Source organism: Oncorhynchus mykiss, chromosome 26, assembly GCF_057628025.1.
Source record: "Oncorhynchus mykiss isolate SJ-2025 chromosome 26, ASM5762802v1, whole genome shotgun sequence".
Lineage (NCBI taxonomy): Eukaryota > Metazoa > Chordata > Actinopteri > Salmoniformes > Salmonidae > Oncorhynchus > Oncorhynchus mykiss.
Genome location: NC_143047.1, coordinates 33434792 through 33457909, shown reverse-complemented (window position 1 = coordinate 33457909; position 23118 = coordinate 33434792). Strand labels below are relative to the sequence as shown.

The following is a 23118-nucleotide window of genomic DNA, read 5'->3' as shown; positions in this document are numbered from 1 at the left end:
TTGTCATGAATCTTGTTCTGGAAGCAGCTCTGCAGAGCAGTCACTAGATGGCACAGCCACAAAGTAATAAAATCAGATTTTAAACCCAACGCTAACATTAACCTCACCGCTAACCCTAATGCCTAACCTTAACCTTAAATGAATGAATTTTTACAATATACCCAATTTTGACTTTGAAGCTGGCCTATCGAAGGGAAAACCGCTAAGTTCTGAACAAGACTCATGACAAACATCAATGTGCTAGAAGGAAGGGAATGTAACATCTGTGACATACTTTTGGGGGGAGTTATGGCCTTTTTTGTTGTGTGGCTAAGGCATTGTATTTTTTATTTATTTATTTCACCTTTATTTAACCAGGTAGGCTAGTTGAGAACAAGTTCTCATTTGCAACTGCGACCTGGCAAGATAAAGCAAAGCAGTTTGACAACTAAAACAACACAGAATTACACATGGAATAAATATACATACAATCAATAATACAGAAGAAACATTGAACTTTGCGACCTTTTGCCACATTTCAGGCTTCAAACATAAAGATATAAAACTGTATTTTTCTGTGAAGAATCAACAACAAGTGGGACATAATCATGAAGTGGAACGACATTTATTGGATATTTCAAACTTTTTTAACAAATCAAAAACTGAAAAATTGGGCGTGCAAAATTATTCAGCCCCTTTACTTTCAGTGCAGCAAACTCTCTCCAGAAGTTCAGTGAGGATCTCTGAATGATCCAATGTTGACCTAAATGACTAATGATGATAAATACAATCCACCTGTGTGTAATCAAGTCTCCGTATAAATGCACCTGCACTGTGATAGTCTCAGAGGTCCGTTAAAAGCGCAGAGAGCATCATGAAGAACAAGGAACACACCAGGCAGGTCCGAGATACTGTTGTGAAGAAGTTTAAAGCCGGATTTGGATACAAAAATATTTCCCAAGCTTTAAACATCCCAAGGAGCACTGTGCAAGCGATAATATTGAAATGGAAGGAGTATCAGACCACTGCAAATCTACCAAGATCTGTCCGTCCCTCTAAACGTTCAGCTCATACAAGGAGAAGACTGATCAGAGATGCAGCCAAGAGGCCCATGATCACTCTGGATGAACTGCGGAGATCTACAGCTGAGGTGGGAGTCTCTGTCCATAGGACAACAATCAGTCGTATATTGCACAAATCTGGCCTTTATGGAAGAGTGGCAAGAAGAAAGCCATTTCTTAAAGATATCCATAAAAAGTGTCGTTTAAAGTTTGCCACAGGCCACCTGGGAGACACACCAAACATGTGGAAGAAGGTGCTCTGGTCAGATGAAACCAAAATTGAACTTTTTGGCAACAATGCAAAACGTTATGTTTGGCGTAAAAGCAACACAGCTGAACACACACCATCCCCACTGTCAAACATGGTGGTGGCAGCATCATGGTTTGGGCCTGCTTTTCTTCAGCAGGGACAGGGAAGATGGTTAAAATTGATGGGAAGATGGATGGAGCCAAATACAGGACCATTCTGGAAGAAAACCTGATGTAGTCTGCAAAAGACCTGAGAAAATCTACAATGGAATGGTTCAAAAATAAACATATCCAGGTGTTAGAATGGCCAAGTCAAAGTCCAGACCTGAATCCAATCGAGAATCTGTGGAAAGAACTGAAAACTGCTGTTCACAAATGCTCTCCATCTAACCTCACTGAGCTCGAGCTGTTTTGCAAGGAGGAATGGGAAAACATTTCAGTCTCTCAATGTGCAAAACTGATAGAGACATACCCCAAGCGACTTACAGCTGTAATCGCAGCAAAAGGTGGCGCTACAAAGTATTAACTTAAGGGGGCTGAATATTTTTGCACGCCCAATTTTTCAGTTTTTGATTTGTTAAAAAAGTTTGAAATATCCAATAAATGTCGTTCCACTTCATGATTGTGTCCCACTTGTTGTTGATTCTTCACAAAAAAATACAGTTTTATATCTTTATGTTTGAAGCCTGAAATGTGGCAAAAGGTCGCAAAGTTCAAGGGGGCCGAATACTTTCGCAAGGCACTGTACAGCATGTGCAAATGAAGTAGGATAAGAGAGGTAAGGAAATAAATAGGCCATGGTGGCAAAGTAATTACAATATAGCAATTAAACACTGGAATGGTAGGATGTGCAGAAGATGAATGTGCAAGTAGAGATACTGGGGTGCAAAGGAGCAAGACAAATAAATAAACACAGTATGGGGATGAGGTAGATTGGATGGGCTATTTACAGATGAGCTATGTACAGGTGCAGTGATCTGCTCTGACAGCTGTTGCTTAAAGCTAGTGAGGGAGGTAAGAGTCTCCAGCTTCAGAGATTTTTGCAGTTCGTTCCAGTCATTGGCAGCAGAGAACTGGAAGGAGAGGCGGCCAAAGGAAGAATTGGCTTTGGGGGTGACCAGTGAGATATACCTGCTGGAGCGCGTGCTATGAGTGGGTGCTGCTATGGTGACCAGTGAGCTGAGATAAGGCGGGGCTTTACCTAGCAGAGACTTGTAGATGACCTGGAGCCAGTGGGTTTGGCGACAAGTATGAAGGTCGCAGTGGTGGGTAGTATATGGGGCCTTGGTGTCAAAACGGATGGAACTGTGATAGACTGCATCCAATTTGTTGAATAGAGTGTTGGAGGCTATTTTGTAAATGACATCGCCTGAAGTCGAGGATCGGTAGGATGGTCAGTTTTACGAGGGTATGTTTGGCAGCATGAGTGAAGGATGCTTTGTTGCGAAATAGGAAGCCAATTCTAGATTTAATTTTGGATTGGAGATGCTTAATGTGAGTCTGGAAGGAGAATTTACAGTCTCACCAGACACCTAGGTATTTGTAGTTGTCCACATATTCTAAGTGAAATATATTTTTAAAAAATGTTATCAATAATGTTATCAATAATAGCATTGTGAGAAGTAATATTTGTGTGGAAAACCATGTTTGTGAGTGGACTTCCCCTTTAAATGTACCAGCAAGTGAACATTTGCATCCCTGTTCATTCAAGCCCTCAGTGAGATAACTGACTCACTGCTCTATAGTAGTGACCAGCAGCCCACTATACTGCACTGCTAGACCCAACAAACACACACAATGTTGAAAGAATATGTTGATACAGACATCAACAATGTTGACACATACACACACAATGTTGACAGACTATGTTGACATGCACATCCACAATGTTGACACACACACACACACACACACACACACACACACACACAATATATGGATCACATCCCAGTCTTTCTCCCTCTCAGACATCTGTCATTGAGAATCACAAACAACTTGGCTCATAATGATGACTGATTGTTGTTTAAACATAGTGCCCTGTATGAGTGGATGGAAGATGGATCCTGAAGACTCACTTGATTCCAGGCACTTCACAGGATTTGGGCCGTGATGAGAGGGATTGAACCTATAATAGAGAAACAATCAGGTGATTAAACTGATCAAAAGCAAAAAGAGTGATGGAATCTCAAAATGACTAATCTAACTACTGGAATATTTAGTCAACAGTCTAAGTGTTATGGTTCTGGAACATGAGGCAGAATGATGTGTATTGGAAGCATGTCTTCATTAGTACTGCAGCTTTTCCCATCAGCATGATCTCATCCCAAAAGGCTTCCATGTCTGTCATTATGTCTTAATCAACCGCCCCCCCCGTGTCCCTCTCTCCAACCAAAGATAAATGACACACTCATCATGCACACACACCTTCTTGGCCTCCCACAGTTGCTTGGGCAGGGGCTTGCTGACACCCATCAGACCCTCCTCATTAGACAGGGATGGGAAGGAGAACACTGGAGAAAGGAGGAGGGGGAGAAAGAGAGATTAGAGATAATCAACACCTCACACAGATCTCTAGTTATTCACACCTACTGAAAGATCAAAAGACTGCAGATCAATCTAGACTAGAGGTTATCAAGTGTTCGGACACAATGGGTTTTCTTAATGTACATACTACCGTGCTCCACACTCTCATGCTCCGCGTGCATTCTCCGACCACGTTCTCTTGAGTACGTTCTTGTGAGGACGAGTACGGAGATTGCCTCACACATTACATTTGATAAGCACTCACACTCCCCCTACTGTATTACCTCACGCTGCACCTCCCCATTCACTGAACCTTCTTCCAAGATATACACAAAGCAAATGTTTTTCCTCCTAATTATCAGCTAGATATGTGAATCGTAATAATCTAGTTAGACAGCTAGTTAAACAGGCAAAAATGACCTAAATTCTTCATGGGTAGCTAACAATTATTTGTGACTATGTGGCTAGCTAACAGTACTAGTAATAAGCCCTATTGACTTATTATGGGTTGGTAAACATGCCAGAATTAACACAGCATGTATTTTTTAACATATCAAGATTAAATATTGTCGTCAGGCAACATATGAGATGTGAATAGGCAACATTTAATTCTGAAGTCGGAGTGTATTTTCTCTCGCTTCAGCTCAAATAATGGCCGACATTAATTTCAAGAAATGTTGCATCATTTTTTACGTGGTTGCATCATTTTTCTTTGAAGCATCGATGCATGCTTCAAAATATGTACAAATAGAGTACGCATTTGAGAAGTGCCCTCCATGCGCCATTTCGCCTACTTTGATTTGGACGCATACTCCGACCCTCCCGTGCACGGAGCACGATACCATGCATTTTGAGACACACAATGACTCAGGGGATCTGCATGCAGGATGCCTAGGCAGTGTGTGTGTCCATTCAGGTATTGGGTAGTAAAGGTCAACGATGCTGTGAATGAAGCACGTCTTGTACGCTGACACATCTGTACATGTACCAGGCAGCAACACATCCAGTGGCAAGCACCGTCACACACACATTATGGCCAGAGATCTAGGGGTGTGGGAGCTAGGGGGCAGCAGAAGCCTCTTCTACACTTGTGTTGGGAGAGATGGAATCAGGGATGAGGAAGAGGGGGGAGGAGGTTCAACTCACCATCTCCAGAGCCGTCCACCTCCGCCTCGTTCACACTGGCTGCACTCCGGCCCCCGCAGGAGAGAGAGAGGGAGAGAGATCAGATAAAGGAGAGGAGAGAGAGAGAGCAAGAGAAAGGAGGGGGAGAGAGGGAAGGGGTGAAGAAAGTAGAGGAACATTAGACAATCACATACTTTCACCAGCTGCTCAGATCCGGCCCACTGTGTTCACGTCACTGACAAAATAATCAACCTTTAGGACATCAGCAGCAGGCATTTTACCTTCAATATGAATATATTACCACTTCTTAAAACACGGCAGCTGGGTTTAACATTGGAATCATGCTATATAATACGACCCTATCCCCTATGTAGTGCACTACCTTTGATCAAAGCCCATAAGGCTTAGATTAAAACGAGTGCACTATGTAGGGAATATGGTGCCATTCAGGACAAAGAATCATATTATACAGTCTTCTTATTATTGTCCAACATTTCACGAGGTTGTTGGCACCTTAATTGGGGAGGACGGGCTTGGGTAATGACTGGAGCGGAATCAGTGGATCGGTATAAAATACATCCAACACATGGTTTCCAGGTTTCCAGGTGTTTGATGCCATTCCATTTGCTCCGTTCTGACCATTACTATGAGCCGTTTTCCCCTCAGCAGCCTCCTGTGTCCAACATCAATTCCGGTTGTCTTTTCTAAAAAGTTATAGACTCACTGGGGTCAAATAAATAAAGTATATAGAGTACTATGTACTGTAGTACGGTAACAACCTGCTGATTTAAGTTAGAAAAGGTGAACCCCTAGAATGTGTGTTGTGATCTCAGTCCTGGGAAAGAGGGGGATGGCGGGAGAGGGAGGGGGATGGCGGGAGAGGGAGGGGGATGGCGGGAGGGATAGCGGAAGAAAGAGGGTAAAAAAAGAATTATTGGCTAAGTGACCACAGTCCCAGTGAGAATAAAGAGAGGACCATTGTTTTTCCCTCGCCACAAAGATCCCACTGAGAACAGAACCTCTTTCTTTTTCCTCACTCACTCTCACTCTCTCACTCTCTCCCTCTTCCGCTCTCATCAGACTGCAGGCTGGCTGCCAGGCGTCCAATCCTCCCCACTTTCTGTTAACTTCTCTTTTTTTCCTAGTTCACTCTGCCTCTCCCTCTTCTAACCCTTCTGCCATATTCTCTCTCTCTCTCAAAGCCGCTAATAACTGTCTCTTTCCCTCTGCCTTCTTGTTCTCTTTTCCTGCATTCTCTCTTCCTCTTTTCCTACCATCGTCCTCCCCATTCTTCCCCTCTTCTTCTGTCCTTTGTCTCCCTCTTCCCCTTTCTCAAGAACCTGGACCACGTTCAGTAGACAAACGTTGTGGACCGTTTCAGGTAGAAATGTCATGAATAGAGCAGTTAACTTGATTCCTTGTTCACATCAGAGAGGCATGTTTGTTCTACATGGCATATTTCTATTTGAACGGTCCACGACTTTATGCCCAGCTCTCCACTCAGCCAACCGGCATGGAGAGAAGGCAATGGGCGGGAGTCCAACGTCGCCTTAATTTCCTCTCAAATGTGACCAGTCACAGAGACCTCGGAGAGATGCCACGGAGTGAAACGAGACCACGGGGACAAAAAATGTCTGTCTGCCGTCCCCACTCTTACTGTGGGACAGAATCACTGTAGTAAGGATTTGAGCTTAAGGCTTGTACTGATAGCACAACATAATTAAATATACCAGAAGAAGACAATGAGATGTTGGTCCAGTTCTAAGGTGCACAACACCCGTCCTTTAAGCCCATAGTCCAAGTTTTTCCCCTTCTGATTGGATGGCTAGTTCACAAATACGTGTTCCCAGGTCTAAACCAATCAGTGATTTAAAGCAGCATACCCTCTGCATCCACTGCAGACTGGAGTTGTGCCCTTGTCGTGGGTCGTGTTCATTAGGGCACAACGTAGCAAAATGTTTTGCAACAAGAAAATATTGAGTGTTTCTTACAAAATCCAGTTAGTCTTTCCTTATTTCAGTCCATGTTTGGTGCCTAATGAATGCAACTACTGAACGTTCCCATGCATAGCCCTGACTCACGTCTGTCTGCCTGCCGGGATGGATGTTGGGATTGGTAATCAGACACTGGCTTACCACCTCTCAGAGTCTCACTGTAACCCTCCTGACAGGCCAAAAACCCTCTGAGCCTGATAGGACACTGTACGCTGCAACGTACCACACTTCACTCACCTGCAGGGGTAGCAGTGAGCCGCTACGGTTTGCACCAGTAGTTCCCAAGTATTTGCATTTGACCATTTACCACACTATTTTTTGTCAGGCGCTGTTATCCAGAGCGACTTACAGTCAGTGCATTTAGTGCAGTGACCCTCCCTCCTAAAGGCTTTTGGGGTTTAGTCGTGATCTTCTAGGTCATCGAAATACGTTTTTAAATGATTTATTTTTTAAAAGCCGCAGCCCATTCTTAAGCCTCAACTCCATGGGAATAGTGGGAATACTAGCGACATATGGCCATGACTGCCTGCAACCCAGAAGTGTATCTCAACCAACTCCGGTATTAGACAAACACTGCTCTAGTACTACAGAAAGGCATGTCTCTACTTGCTCTGTAGTCAGTTACACTCCATCCAGTTACACTCCATCTGCTGTGTCTTCACACACAAACGTAGGCCTATGCATCTTGACACACACACACACACACACACACACACACACACACACGATATCCCTTCACAACAAATTTATTTGGGCAACAAAGCTACAACTTTTAATTTGTCTCCATACTCCAGTATTTTGGATTTGAGATCAAATGTTTTATGAGACGACAGTACAGAATGTCACCTTTTATTTGAGGGTATTTTCATACCTATCTGTTTTATTGTTTGGAAATAAAAAGCACTTTATATGCATCTAGTCCCCTCATTTCAAGGAGTCCTACCGGCCTTCTCTAATCCCTGGAGTTATGATATTACCGGTTTAGAACACAAGGGGGCTCCAAAAAAAAATGGGCATCTATCACCAGAATGCTAACAAAATTAGCACACTTAATAGCGAATTTCCACAGAAGCTGCTAGCTAAATATGCTAACGAGCAAACGGGAAAAAAAACAAATCGCAAAGACAGGCAATCCAGCTCATAAAGTTAAACATAAATAGGTAGGAGCTACCGAATGTCATGTTTGGTGAGTTTGGACATTTACAAGTAAAGGTGAACGAGACATTGTGCAAATGAGCAAAGTTTTGACACATGCTTGTCTGAAGGAAGAACAGTACTGGCTCTGGAGCAGCATGTGTACACGCTGTGTCTGTGTGGAGTCTGGAGTCGCTAGGGCAATGGGCCTACCTGCTCTGTTCTGAGAAAAGGGGTGAGGAGCATACAGGCCAAGAACAGAGAGGACAAAAAAACGCAAGGATATCAAGCACTGGCAGCTGTAACTCATCCAAAGGGCTTTGACTTCTCAAACACAGCAGAAAGCAAACACTATATGATGTCCAGTGACCTTATTAATTAAGCCATTTTGCTTAGATAGCGCGACCCCCTAAGTTTAACTTGCAAGTTAACGCAGAATGCAGCGTTTTTCACAAAGGAAAAAAAGTATAATTTGCATAAGAAATCTTGCTGCCAGATCTAAAATGTTTCTTGTAATTTCTGCTCGGCATCAGACAAATTTTGTGCTTCAGATGCTCTTCTCCACTCGGATGAGAATTCACGAACGGGCATTCTATCAGCAGACAGCGCTCTGACTGATGTGTAGCTACTTTTCTTAACTTTAAGCAAAACATTAAGAAATGCAGCTGGCTACATTATTTCTATGATAAACATTAATAACATGGCCATGCATAGTTAAACAAAAAAACAAACATTTTTCATTGTGAGTTAATTTACTCGTCTCGCTGCCGGCCAAAAAGTGTTGCACTTCTGTTGTCATCTGATGAAAATGAAGCTATTTTCTGCTGAATGTGTTGCACTGATGTATTTTCCGTGAAGGAAAACTATAGTTGCACATCCCTGATCACTCTATTGAAGTAAAAAAAAATACTTGCCTTTCAATATAGAACCCCACCCCTGTCAATACACAGCTGGACTCACCTGCCAATATCCTGTTTAAACTTGTTGGCTAAACAAATAGAGTGGTAATCCATTCTGGGACCGTAGGAGCCTATCCAAGTCTCTCTCTCCAACATTAAGACATCACTCACTGATAATGCATTAACACAACACATTCCACTGTCTGTCACTCTTAACAGAGAGGGGTAAGGGGAGGAATGGATGGAAGGGAGAACATTTTAAATACACACACAGACGAGAGAGGAATGGAGGGAGAGATGGAGGGATAGAGAGGGGAGAGATGATAGAAAGACAACAGAAGGAGAGAGAGAATGGAAAGAAAAGAGAGAGGAAAGTGAGGGTGGGTAAAGAGAAAGAAGAGAGGATGAGATAGAATAAGTAGCGATGTGAAGGTAAAGGGGAAAAACTAAAGATCCAGACACAGAGGAGAGAGGAATGGAGGAAAGGAAGACAGGAGTGAAAGAGAGGAGTCTCTACAGGCCCAGGACTGTTCCAACCAACTAGACAAACTCTTCTCTCACCACTTAGATATTTTAATAAGGCACACTGACAGTGTAGACAGGAAATCATTTCATATCTTTCTACAATGTCTCAGTAAGGTCTCAATTTTTTTATAAACCTTAGATGTTGTAGAAAGATTTTAAATGATTTCCTGCCTACACCATCTGTTTACATTGATTACAATTAATGTTATTGCACAACCTCTCCTCAAGAACCTCCAACCAGTTCCACATATCTGATACATTCCATAACTTGCACAATGCGCATAGAAAGTGGATAAGCGTCACGATGATAAAAGGTAAACTGGAGACATGATATCGACACGGCAGCACTAGTAGAATAGTGTAGAAGCCATTGGTAACTGTAAACCATTTTACCAGTCTAGCTAATCATCGTGGCTAACTGTGGGGTGAAAACAATTCCCTTATTTACTGTTAAATAGCCAATCTCTTTGGGCAATGTTCAGAAGAAGTGCACTGTGTAGGGAATAGGGTGTTTGTTTACGCACGTGCAGATGCAAAGTGTGTGTGTGTAGATGCGATGTGTATGCATGCGTGTGTGTGCAGATAGCTGTATGTGTGCAGATGCTGTGTGTGTGTGTGTGTTCTCACCGTTGCGCTGGGGGGGCCCTCTGCCCATCTGCTGGTTCATGCCAAAGGGGTCCTGGGGGTTCATGGCACTCGTATGAAGAGCCGAGTCCGAGTTGGTTCTGTGGAGGAGGAGAGAGAGAGAGGGAGGAGGAGGAGAGAGGGAGGAGGGGATGGAGGAGAGTGTTAATTTTCTCCCCAATGTCGTGGTATCCAATTTGTAGTTACATCGTTTTGTCCCACCCGTATGGACACGGGAGAGGTGAAGGTCGAGAGCTGTGCGTCCTCCGAAACACAACCCAACCAAACCGCACTGCTTCTTGACACAATGCCCACTTAACTCAGAAGCCAGCCGCACCAATGTGTCAGAGGAAACACCGTACACCTGGCGACCGTGTCAGCGCACACTTTGCCTGGCCCGCCACAGGAGTCGCTAGTGCGAGATGGGACAAGGACAACACTGCCGGCCAAACCCTCCCCTAACCTGGAAGACGCTGGGCCAATTGTGCGCCGCCCCATGGGTCTCCCGGTCGCGACAGAGCCTGGATTTTAACCCAGAATCTCTAGTGGCACAGCTAGCACTGTGATGCAGTACCTTAGACCACTGAGCCACTCGGGAGGCAGGGTGTTAATATTCTGAGCCAGTGGTGGACAGAGGATGAGGACGCCTCGCGGCTAGTTCAGAGAGTCATTCAGTGGTGGACAGAGGATGAGGACGCCTCACAGCTAGGTCAGAGAGTCATTCAGTGCTGGACAGAGGATGAGGACGCCTCACAGCTAGGTCAGAGAGTCATTCAGTGGTGGACAGAGGATGAGGACGCCTCACAGCTAGGTCAGAGAGTCATTCAGTGGTGGACAGAGGATGAGGACGCCTCACAGCTAGGTCAGAGAGTCATTCAGTGCTGGACAGAGGATGAGGACGCCTCACAGCTAGGTCAGAGAGTAATTCAGTGCTGGACAGAGGATGAGGACGCCTCACAGCTAGGTCAGAGAGTCATTCAGTGGTGGACAGAGGATGAGGACGCCTCACAGCTAGGTCAGAGAGTCATTCAGTGGTGGGTCCAAAGTCTGCTCTGCATACACACTAATACTTCAACACACACATTCTCAAACGTACATACACCACCCCCCCCCTCAGACGCACGCGCACACACACACTTCTTTCACTGGCTACAGCTGAGGGCTTTCTCAAGTGCTCTTCATTAAGCTCCAATAGCTGTGTTTATGCTTCACTACCCCTCTAAGGACAAATCTCTCCCTCCCTCTTTCTTTCTTCCCATCCTCCACTTTCTCTTCCCCTTGAGGATGCATCTCTCACACTCTCCTTCTCAAGATGGACACCCTCTTTCACAGTGGTTTTAATGTCTCTGTGTGCAGTCCCTAAACTCGCTGAGACCGTACCATGTTCATTAGGGCACACCGTAGCAAAGTGCTCTGCAATGGAAAACAAGAACAAGTGTTTCTTATTGGACAAGCACAGGTAGATTGTAGCTCCCCATTTCTGAACTTTTTCCTCCCACTGAACACGCCCTAGAGCTCAGTATGGTTCCTAACAGAGAATCAATTAATTCATTAATAGCATATCATCAATAACAATTGACATAACATTGGTGATTAAACAACGTCATTTATATGCAAATAAACATTGTAACATTTGCAATTAGCATCGTAACACCAGCATCACATCAAGAAACAGACAGATGGTCCAAAGAAAGACCAAACGATGAATGTAAATAAACTAAATAGTAGTGAATAAATCCACTGTGAGTCAGGAGGCACAGTGTTAGGTAGCGATGGGTGGCAGCAGCAGCGACAGGGTAGGTGGCGACAGCCTTACCCACCCAGTCACACGGTCCTACAGCTGGGTTAGTGACAATGACAGAAGAAAAAGACTGATTAGTGTTACTAGTATAGCGAGGTAGAAGGACAGAGAGGTAGAGGGAGGGAGTGAAAGTGAACAGACACAGTAGTCTGTCTTGTGCTCCAACTCCGTGTCTCAAAGCCTTGCTAGAGAGAGACAGATGAACAGATATCTAAAAAAATAAAAAGGAGTTAAACAAGAGGGTGATTAAGGAGAGGAAGAGGGCATACAAAAAATAGAGCAAGAGAGGACGAGAGAGCATGAGAGATTGGTATAGAGAGGAGAGAGAGCATGAGAGATTGGTATAGAGAGGAGAGAGAGCATGAGAGATTGGAATAGAGGAGAGAGAGCATGAGAGATTGGAATAGAGAGGAGGGAGAGCATGAGAGATTGGTATAGAGAGGAGAGAGAGCATGAGAGATTGGTATAGAGAGGAGAGAGAGCATGAGAGATTTGAATAGAGAGGAGAGAGAGCAGGGGGGGTGAGAGAGCAAGAGAGGGGGAGGGTGGTGAGAGAGTACGTGAGAATGAGAGGAAGGATTGGGCAGTCTACAACAGAGAGAGGAGAGACAGAGCAGTCCGGCAGAGTGGTTGGTCCGTGTGAGAGAGAAAGCAAGAGAGGAGGCTGAAGAGTTCAAAGGTCACCTGTTGAGCTGTGATATTAATCTAAATCCTGGTCGTTTCTCCTCGGCCCACGGCTGCTGCTCCCTTGGGAGAGGGAAAGAGAGAGAAACATCACGCTCGTTTCGTAGTTTACTTGAGCTCAGAAAAGGCCTGGATGCTGAGAGAGTGGGGGAGAGAGAGAGAGAGAGAATAGGTTGGAAATTCTAAGGTGAGGAGGGAAATCTGGATGAGGGGGCTGGATACAGATCTACTAGTGGACTGAGTACAGGTCTGGAAACAGATCGACTAAAGTGGACTGACTACAGGTCTGGAAACAGTTCAACTAAAGTGGACTGACTACAGGTCTGGAAACAGGTCTACTAAAGTGGACTGACTACAGGTCTGGAAACAGTTCAACTAAAGTGGACTGACTACAGGTCTGGAAACAGGTCTACTAAAGTGGACTGACTACAGGTCTGGAAACAGTTCAACTAAAGTGGACTGACTACAGGTCTGGAAACAGTTCATGTAAAGTGGACTGACTACAGGTCTGGAAACAGTTCAACTAAAGTGGACTGACTACAGGTCTGGAAACAGTTCAACTAAAGTGGACTGACTACAGGTCTGGAAACAGGTATACTAAAGTGGACTGACTACAGGTATGGATACAGATCTACTAAAGTGGACTGACTACAGGTCTGGATACAGATCTACTAAAGTGGACTGACTACAGGTCTGGATACAGATCTACTAAAGTGGACTGACTACAGGTCTGGAAACAGGTCTACTAAAGTGGACTGACTACAGATATGGATACAGATCTACTAAAGTGGACTGACTACAGGTCTGGATACAGATCTACTAAAGTGGACTGACTACAGGTCTGGATACAGATCTACTAAAGTGGACTGACTACAGGTCTGGAAACAGGTCTACTAAAGTGGACTGCCTACAGGTCTGGAAACAGGTCTACTAAAGTGGACTGACTACAGGTCTGGATACAGATCTACTAAAGTGGACTGACTACAGGTCTGGAAACAGGTAAACTAAAGTGGACTGACTACAGGTCTGGATACAGATATACTAAAGTGGACTGACTACAGGTCTGGAAACAGGTCTACTAAAGTGGACTGACTACAGGTCTGGAAACAGGTCTACTAAAGTGGACTGACTACAGGTCTGGAAACAGGTCTACTAAAGTGGACTGACTACAGGTCTGGAAACAGGTCTACTAAAGTGGACTGACTACAGGTCTGGATACAGATCTACTAAAGTGGACTGACTACAGGTCTGGATACAGGTCTACTAAAGTGGACTGACTAAGTAAAGGAACCCCCTAAAAAACAAATAAATGTCCATCAGACATTCAACTATGCTTTGTGGAAAGTAAATGTTTTTCAGGAGGAACTGACTACACCTATTTGAATACAGATTCCCAAAAAGTATTTTTTTATTTTTTTTATTTTTTTACAGATCTCAGAAAGTACCGTGACTACTTTTGTAAATGATTGGAATTCACATCTGAGAAAGCAACTAAATGTAAAACAAATTTGAATACAGATCTCAGGAAGTGACGACTTTTCCGAAATGATTGGATTGGCTGCCTTCAACTAATGCCAAGGCTGTATCTGGAACTGCATGTTGAAGATATAATGAAGAGAGTACACCATTTACTATACTATTCCAATCTGAGAGTCATATTTGATCTAGACAATACATTTCTATCTGAACATTCTGTAAATGTCCATTGCCCCAGGTGTATATAATCAAGTCAAACCAATGACATTTTGTACAGATAAGTACAGTATATAGCTCAACTACTATTACAAGTCTTTAAACATGCCACTGAAAAGGTTGAAAGATGCAATACATTTGTATAATACCTGAAAACACTGCAGAGTAATTCAAAAGCCATTTGCAAACAGCACGTTGAATGCTGAGCAGAAACAACTTTGAAGCTTTTTGTCCATCGGAGGGTGAATGTTCTTGTTTCAAACACACATTATACTATCTTTAAAGGGATCGCTTAAGTAGAATACAAACTAACATGATTTTCAACCTACCTTGGCTGTAGTTGATTCAAGAAGGCTGTTTTGGGATGTTTAGTTTCAAAACGTAATAGCCATATTTTGTTACTGTTAGCATTCTCAGTAACACTTAACATGACATTGTTCTTGTGCCTGTGTAATCAAGCTACAATTACTTTGAGCAACATTTTATTAGCATGTTGTTAAATAATACTTTGGTAATTGCATTTTAATTACATAGCAATGAGCTGAGAGTTTAACTACTGTACACAAGAGGAATAGTGACTGTTCCTTATTCCACTTATGTTATAACGCGATTATTATGCCATTCTAAAGTTGATTTCTTGTTTAGAGCCCATTTGGTTGTGCTGTCCAGTAAAACATGTTCACAACTCAAATCTGTTCAGTGTGCTGTTATTACACTTGCTTTGGGATACTAGTTGTATCTGACAAAACAAGTGCATTGATCTAGACACTCAATGTGTGCATAGTGTTCTGGTTTCATTTGCAATAGTTTACCAGACCGTGCCAGGTGTGTGGGTGTAAACAGACCCCTATGAGATTGTGGAGAGCCCGGTGTTAACCCTTTTCAACTGAATCCACATGTTGGACGACTGGGATTGAACTGGGAGTTGATGCGAAGCAACAAGCAGAGTTAAACTACGGGGGACCAGCCCTACTCACCAGGGACGAAACAGGAGCACTAAACACAAGTATGCCTAACCAGGTGGACTAGCTGTGCCACAGTTCTGTAGATTATACAATACAAGCCATCTTCATTGATCCAGACAACAGGGGATTGTGGTTATTCTTGTCGTCCTACACTATTGGCAGGGAGGGAGCAGCACAGGGTGAGGCACAGAGCAGTGCCCATAGAGCAGGTTAGGGGTTATGTGCCTTTCTCAAGGGCACATGTGCAGTAGGTGGTGCCTGAGATATTGATGCCAGCCACCCTGCGGTTGCTGCCTCCCTCTCTCCATATCCCTAGAGCACCAGGTACTGTAAGACAACTGTAGATCAAATCAGAACATCAACTAAGTTAAACCAGGGAAAAAACACTTCAACTTTTAATTTGATAAATTAATTTTATCACTATTCCTTACAACCCTTAGGCTACATCCACACTTTTCCACATGGCAGAGACAAACACAAGTATCTGTGAAAATTAGCAAAGAATCAAGTTAAAAACCAACGCAAAATCTCCATCTCTGTAAATCTCTCTGTAAATAACCCCCATCTGAGGAAACAGAAATCTGAAGGCCTCATTGTAGATGACTAGCGAACAGCTGCTGTGACAGTGGAAGACACCAGTTGAAGGAGAATAGAGACTCTGCAGGAGAAACCCAGTGATTTTTAACCATGACTACATTTAGATGACTGAATTTAGCGATTACACGCTCATCCTGTGACACTCCTGGTTGCTACTATCACACATTGTGGTCTGATAAAGTGTGTAATACAATGATAAGCTCACTGGAAGTGGGCCCTAGCCCCTACCCCTAGCCCCTACCCCCCAGTCACTTGTGTAGATCTGAGAGGATTGGAAATGTAAGAAATATGGTGGTTGTGGGCAATTCCACAGTGTCACTGATTTTTTAATTGTATCATCTTAGAAATGTATTTCAAACAAAAAGCAATGATTGAAAAGGTAAACAAACCATACAACTCGATGCACAAGGACTATTTTAACAATTTCCACTGAAGATTTTACAAAACATTTACTTGAAGAACAGCACAGATGCAAAGTTTGGTAACAGAATGACTGCACAAAACTTAATTTTCTTACCAAACATTGCATCTGCACGTTCAAGTAAATGTGTTTTTGTAAAATGTTCTGCAGAAAATGTTAATAGTCCTTATGCATAGAGTTGTATGGTTTTAACTTTGCAATCATCTATTTTTGTTTGACATACATTGTAACGTGAAAGATCTGAGTCTCAGTGTCACTCTGTTGCAGTGGAATGACCCGTGTGTCGGAGATCCATTTTGCCCTCTGATAGACCAGGGGAATGGTCGGCATATTGTTTACACCTATGCAATCCTCTCAAATCTACGTAAGTACACTGCCTCGAGGCCGTGGGTAGGGTTTGATTTGGGAATCAGGGCCAGAGTAAGGGGGACAGCCAACTTCCCAGTCCAAACATGATCTTCTTAGATGGGATCCATCGTTGCCAAGGCCAGCAGTTCTCCCATATGCCTACAGGGGGCGATCTCTGCTTCTCTCCTGAGGGGCGCTTTGCACTGCATCGTCACCTCCCTTCTATTAAAAAGTGTGGGGGGAGGCTAATAAAAATGGTCCACACCAACCTGTCATGTCACTAAGCTCCTAGACACACTGGGGGTGCTGTATTTAGACTCACCCAGCAAAGTACACACTCCAGGAAGACGGACTTTGGAGCCAGTGGGATATATACCAAATACTCCACCCACCCTGCACTTTCAGTAGGTACACTGCAGCTGGGTGTTCTGCAATGCTATGACAGTACACACACACACGTCTCATGAGCTGCTTTCCCCAGATGACAGCGGCTTTATTACACATTTCCATGTAAAGCTGTGTGTCCCTCCTCCCCCTGTACTGTATTGGGGCTTAGCAGCATGGGCCATATGGAGTTGGAACAGCCACACATGCCTTCCCCTGCCCTTCTCCCATTCCCTTTCTCTCAGTCTCTATCCCTCTCTCCCTTTCTCTCAGTCTCTATCCCTCTCTCCCTTTCTCTCAGTCTCTATCCCTCTCTCCCTTTCTCTCAGTCTCTATTCATCTCTCCCTTTCCGTCTCCCTTCATCTCTCCCTTTCCGTCTCTATTCATCTCTCCCTTTCCGTCTCTATTCAGCTCTCCCTTCATCTCTCCCTTTCCGTCTCTATTCATCTCTCCCTTTCCGTCTCTATTCATCTCTCCCTTTCCGTCTCTATTCATCTCTCCCTTTCCGTCTCTATTCATCTCTCCCTTTCCGTCTCTATTCATCTCTCCCTTTCCGTCTCTATTCATCTCTCCCTTTGTCTCTATTCATCTCTCCCTTTCCGTCTCTATTCATCTCTCCCTTTCCATCTCCATTCATCTCTCCCTTTCCGTCTCTATTCATCTCTCCCTTTCCGTCTCTATTCATCTCTCCCTTTCCGTCTCTATTCATCTCTCCCTTTGTCTCTATTCATCTCTCCCTTTCCGTCTCTATTCATCTCTCCCTTTCCGTCTCTATTCATCTCTCCCTTTGTCTCTATTCATCTCTCCCTTTCCGTCTCTATTCATCTCTCCCTTTCCGTCTATTCAGCTCTCCCTTCATCTCTCCCTTTGTCTCTATTCATCTCTCCCTTTCCGTCTCTATTCATCTCTCCCTTTCCGTCTCTATTCATCTCTCCCTTTCCGTCTCTATTCATCTCTCCCTTTCCGTCTCTATTCATCTCTCCCTTTGTCTCTATTCATCTCTCCCTTTCCGTCTCTATTCATCTCTCCCTTTCCGTCTATTCAGCTCTCCCTTCATCTCTCCCTTTGTCTCTATTCATCTCTCCCTTTCCGTCTCTATTCATCTCTCTCTTTCCGTCTATATTCATCTCTCCCTTTCCGTCTCTATTCATCTCTCCCTTTCCGTCTCTATTCATCTCTCCCTTTCCGTCTCTATTCATCTCTCCCTTTCCGTCTCTATTCATCTCTCCCTTTCTGTCTCTATTCATCTCTCCCTTTCCGTCTCTATTCATCTCTCCCTTTCCGTCTCTATTCATCTCTCCCTTTCCGTCTCTATTCATCTCTCCCTTTCCGTCTCTATTCATCTCTCCCTTTCCGTCTCTATTCATCTCTCCCTTTCCGTCTCTATTCATCTCTCCCTTTCCGTCTCTATTCATCTCTCCCTTTCCGTCTCTATTCATCTCTCCCTTTGTCTCTATTCAACTCTCCCTTTCCGTCTCTATTCATCTCTCCCTTTCCGTCTCTATTCATCTCTCCCTTTCCGTCTCTATTCATCTCTCCCTTTCCATCTCTATTCATCTCTCCCTTTCCGTCTCTATTCATCTCTCCCTTTCCGTCTATTCAGCTCTCCCTTCATCTCTCCCTTTGTCTCTATTCATCTCTCCCTGTCTCTATTCATCTCTCCCTTTCCGTCTCTATTCATCTCTCCCTTTCCGTCTCTATTCAGCTCTCCCTTTCCGTCTCTATTCATCTCTCCCTTTCCGTCTCTATTCATCTCTCCCTTTCCGTCTCTATTCATCTCTCTTTCCGTCTCTATTCATCTCTCTCTTTCCGTCTCTATTCATCTCTCCCTTTGTCTCTATTCATCTCTCCCTTTCCGTCTCTATTCATCTCTCCCTTTGTCTCTATTCAACTCTCCCTTTCCGTCTCTATTCATCTCTCCCTTTCCGTCTCTATTCATCTCTCCCTTTCCGTCTCTATTCATCTCTCCCTTTCCATCTCTATTCATCTCTCCCTTTCCGTCTCTATTCATCTCTCCCTTTCCGTCTATTCAGCTCTCCCTTCATCTCTCCCTTTGTCTCTATTCATCTCTCCCTGTCTCTATTCATCTCTCCCTTTCCGTCTCTATTCATCTCTCCCTTTCCGTCTCTATTCATCGCTCCCTTTCCGTCTCTATTCATCTCTCCCTTTCCGTCTCTATTCATCTCTCCCTTTCCGTCTCTATTCATCTCTTTCCGTCTCTATTCATCTCTCTCTTTCCGTCTCTATTCATCTCTCCCTTTGTCTCTATTCATCTCTCCCTTTCTGTCTCTATTCATCTCTCCCTTTGTCTCTATTCAACTCTCCCTTTCCGTCTCTATTCATCTCTCCCTTTCCGTCTCTATTCATCTCTCCCTTTCCATCTCTATTCATCTCTCCCTTTCTGTCTCTATTCATCTCTCCCTTTCCGTCTATTCAGCTCTCCCTTCATCTCTCCCTTTGTCTCTATTCATCTCTCCCTGTCTCTATTCATCTCTCCCTTTCCGTCTCTATTCATCTCTCCCTTTCTGTCTCTATTCATCTCTCCCTTTCCGTCTCTATTCATCTCTCCCTTTCTGTCTCTATTCATCTCTCCCTTTCCGTCTCTATTCATCTCTCTTTCCGTCTCTATTCATCTCTCCCTTTCCGTCTCTATTCATCTCTCCCTTTCCGTCTCTATTCATCTCTCCCTTTCCGTCTCTATTCATCTCTCCCTTTCCGTCTCTATTCATCTCTCCCTTTGTCTCTATTCATCTCTCCCTTTCCGTCTCTATTCATCTCTCCCTTTCCGTCTCTATTCATCTCTCCCTTTCCGTCTCTATTCATCTCTCCCTTTCCGTCTCTATTCATCTCTCCCTTTCCGTCTCTATTCATCTCTCCCTTTCCGTCTCTATTCATCTCTCTTTCCGTCTCTATTCATCTCTCCCTTTCCGTCTCTATTCATCTCTCCCTTTCTGTCTCTATTCATCTCTCCCCTTGTCTGTATTCATCTCTCCCTTTGTCTGTATTCATCTCTCCCTTTCTCTCGGTCCATTCCTCACCATCCCTGTCTTCTGTCTTTCTCTCTCCATCCATCCGTCCCAGTTAGCAGGATGGTCGACAGACTCACTGGTACTGGTTTGTCTCCAAGACCATCTTAGGGCAGCTGCCAGTATACTTAATATTCACCCTACAGAATCATGAAGACGATCATCTGAGATCACAGAAATGCATTTGATATAATATTCCCAACACAAGAACAGAGTTTGGTAGGAGGAGCTTTAGCTTTGCTGGCCCGTCATTGTGGAACATTTTACAAAATCATTTAAAAGTGGATCTTTTTTATTCTGATTGATGATTTTAAATCCCAGATTGGAGGGCTGCTGACAACATATTGCATATGTTTTGAAACCTGTTATTTTAAGCTCTCTTATGCACTTGGCACTGTTTTAACTTCCATTCATTGTGTTGTCTCATATGGAACTATATGTATGCTGCTTCTCCAGGGCTCACTTGGAAAAGAGATGTCTCAATGTGTCATCTCTCGTTAAATAAAGGATGAATAAATAAAAACACAATATCCTTCTTTCCCCATCCCTCCAGAGGATAGAAACAAATCTGGAAATTAAGACCTGTGAAAACAATACGGCCTGCTAGACGATTAGAGGCTGTACAGAGGCCAGAGGAGAATCACAGAATCACACAGATATGAGGATTAGCTGCCACGAATCACACAACCGCACAGCCAAAGCGGTCAAATATTGCTCAGAGGATCGTGTGCATGGTGCAGGCTGCTTTGGCCGTCTGATGCCATTCGTTGTCAACAGTCTTTTTTAGCTATTCAACTGTACAGTTACAGCACGGCTGGGCTCATTGATTTATTCTACGCCCCAAATGGCCACCTATTCCCTACATAGGGCACTACTTTTGACCAGAGCCCTAAGGACCCTGGTCAAAAGCAGTGCACCTAGGGAATAGGGTGCCATTGAGGGCACACTGAGCTGGTGTGAGAGAGAGGAAGTGATCTTAACATACGTTAACCAAAATAGAGGCTTGTTGTTAATGGGTGGGTGGTGGTAAATAATTAAACAGACCACCTAAGCAGAGGATAAAGGTTCTCTAGAATCAGAAATACATCACACAGAGAGCACAGGAATGTCTAAATCCCATCCCCAGGAGGGCCTTTTTGTTAGTCTATCCCCAGGGGAGATCAGTGTAAGATCCCATTCCCAGGAAGGCCTTTAAGTTAGTCTATCCCTGGGGGAGGTCAGTGTAAGAGCCTATCCCCGTGGAGAACAGGCCAGGCTGGGAAGAGAGCAGGGCCATGGAAAGATGGGTGGTGTGTACAGTGCCTTCAGAAAGTATTCACACCACTTAACTTTTTCCACATTTTGTTGTGTTAGAAAGTGGGATTAAAATGGATTTAATTGTTCTTTTTTGTCAACTATCTACACAGAATACTCTTAGTCAAAGTGGAAGAAAAAATTAGAACATTAGTAAAACATTTATGAAATATAAAACAGTAATATATGTTGATTAGATAAGTATTCAACCCCCTGAGTCAATGCATGTTAGAATCGCCTCCGGCAGCAATTACAGCTGTGAGACTTTCTGGGTAAGTCTGTAAGAGCTTTGCAAATCTAGATTGTACAATATTTGCACATTATTCTTTTTAAAATGATTCAAGCTCTGTCAAGTTGATCATTGCTAGACAGACATTTTCAAGTCTTGCCATAGATTTTCACTCAAGAACATTCACTGTCTTCATGTAGAAGTATAGATTTGTGTAGATTTGACCTTATGTTTTAGGTTACTGTCCTGCTGAAAGGGGAATTTATCGGCCAGTGTCTGTTGGAAAGCAGACTGAACCAGGTTTTCCTCTAGGATTTTGCCTATGCTTAGCTCCATTTAGTTTATTTTTATCATTAAAAAAAACTCCCTAAACTTTGCCGATGACAAGCATAACCATAACATGATGCAGCCACCACAGTGCTTGAAAATATGAAGAGCAGGACTCTGTTGGATTTGCCCCAGACATAACACTTTTTTACTTTAGTGCCTTATTGCAAACAGGATGCATGTATTGGAATAGTTTTTATTCTGTACAGGCTTCCTTTCTTCCATTCTGTCAAATTAGGTTAGTATTGTGGAGTAACTACAATGTTGATCCATCCTCAGTTTTCTCCTATCACAACCATTAAAAACTCTAACTATTAAAAAGGGTGAAATCCCTGAGTGGTTTCCTTCTTCTCCAGCAAATGTGTGTAATTAATAACTTCACCATGTTCAAAAGGGATATTCAATGTCTTCTTTTTTTAAACCCATCTACCAATAAGTACCCTTCTTTGTGAAGTATTGGAAAACCTCCCTGGTCTTTATGGTTGAATATGTTTGAAATGCACTTCTCAGCTGAGGGACCTTACAGATAATTGTGTGTGATACTGAGATGAGGGAGTCATTCAAAAATATCATTGCACACAGAGTGAGTCCATGCAACTTACGTATCTTGTTAAGCACATTTTTACCCATGAAAGTATTTAGGCTTTCCATAACAAAGTGGGTTGAATACTTACCAATTCAAGACATTTTAGATTTTAATTGATTTGTAAAAATGTTAGACATTGTTCAACCTTCAGATTATATGGTATTGTGTGTAGGCCAGTGACACAAAATATCATTCTAATCCAATTTAAATTAGGCTGTACAAAGGGTGTGAATACTTTCTGAAGGCACTGTAGGTGGGGGTGGAGGAGGGCGTGGGACAGGGAGAAAGCCAGAGACCCCGGTGACTGACCCCGGTCCAGCTGGGCTCCATAGGGACACATCAGTGCCTCTTGCCCAGGGCCCAAGTCTCCAGACCCAGGGTGCAGGGCCCTAGCCAAGGAACGCCTCTACCCAGACACCGGTGGGATCATGGCTCCCTCTTGGGGAGTAGTGTACTGAGAAACCAGCTCCAAATACACAACCTGACCCCTTCTTCACTGGGGTCACACCAGACACACTGTACACCCACTATAACAGGCCATGAGAAGAGGAGGGGGAAGGGAGCGAGCGAGAGAAAGAGGGGGAGGGAGAAAGGGAGTGCGAGAGATGGAGAGACCAAAAGGAAGGAAGAGGAAAAGAGGGTATTTTGCAC

General features: G+C 43.7%; 1 protein-coding gene across 4 annotated transcripts in view; it reads right to left on the bottom strand.

Annotated features, from left to right (window-relative positions):
• The window catches only part of crtc3 (CREB regulated transcription coactivator 3), an 82994-nt gene that overhangs the window by 14479 nt on the left and 45397 nt on the right, over positions 1-23118 (bottom strand). For 2 of the 4 annotated variants that reach the window (XM_090222784.1, XM_090222786.1), the window contains exons 5-9: positions 12599-12661; positions 10117-10214; positions 4959-4997; positions 3714-3799; positions 3365-3414 (exon numbers count right to left, since the gene is read on the bottom strand). In XM_090222784.1, the coding sequence (XP_090078910.1) occupies positions 3365-3414; positions 3714-3799; positions 4959-4997; positions 10117-10214; positions 12599-12661 (336 nt within the window). The remainder of the gene's footprint in view (positions 1-3364; positions 3415-3713; positions 3800-4958; positions 4998-10116; positions 10215-12598; positions 12662-23118) is intronic. The other 2 variants (XM_090222785.1, XM_090222787.1) reach the window with 1 other exon arrangement.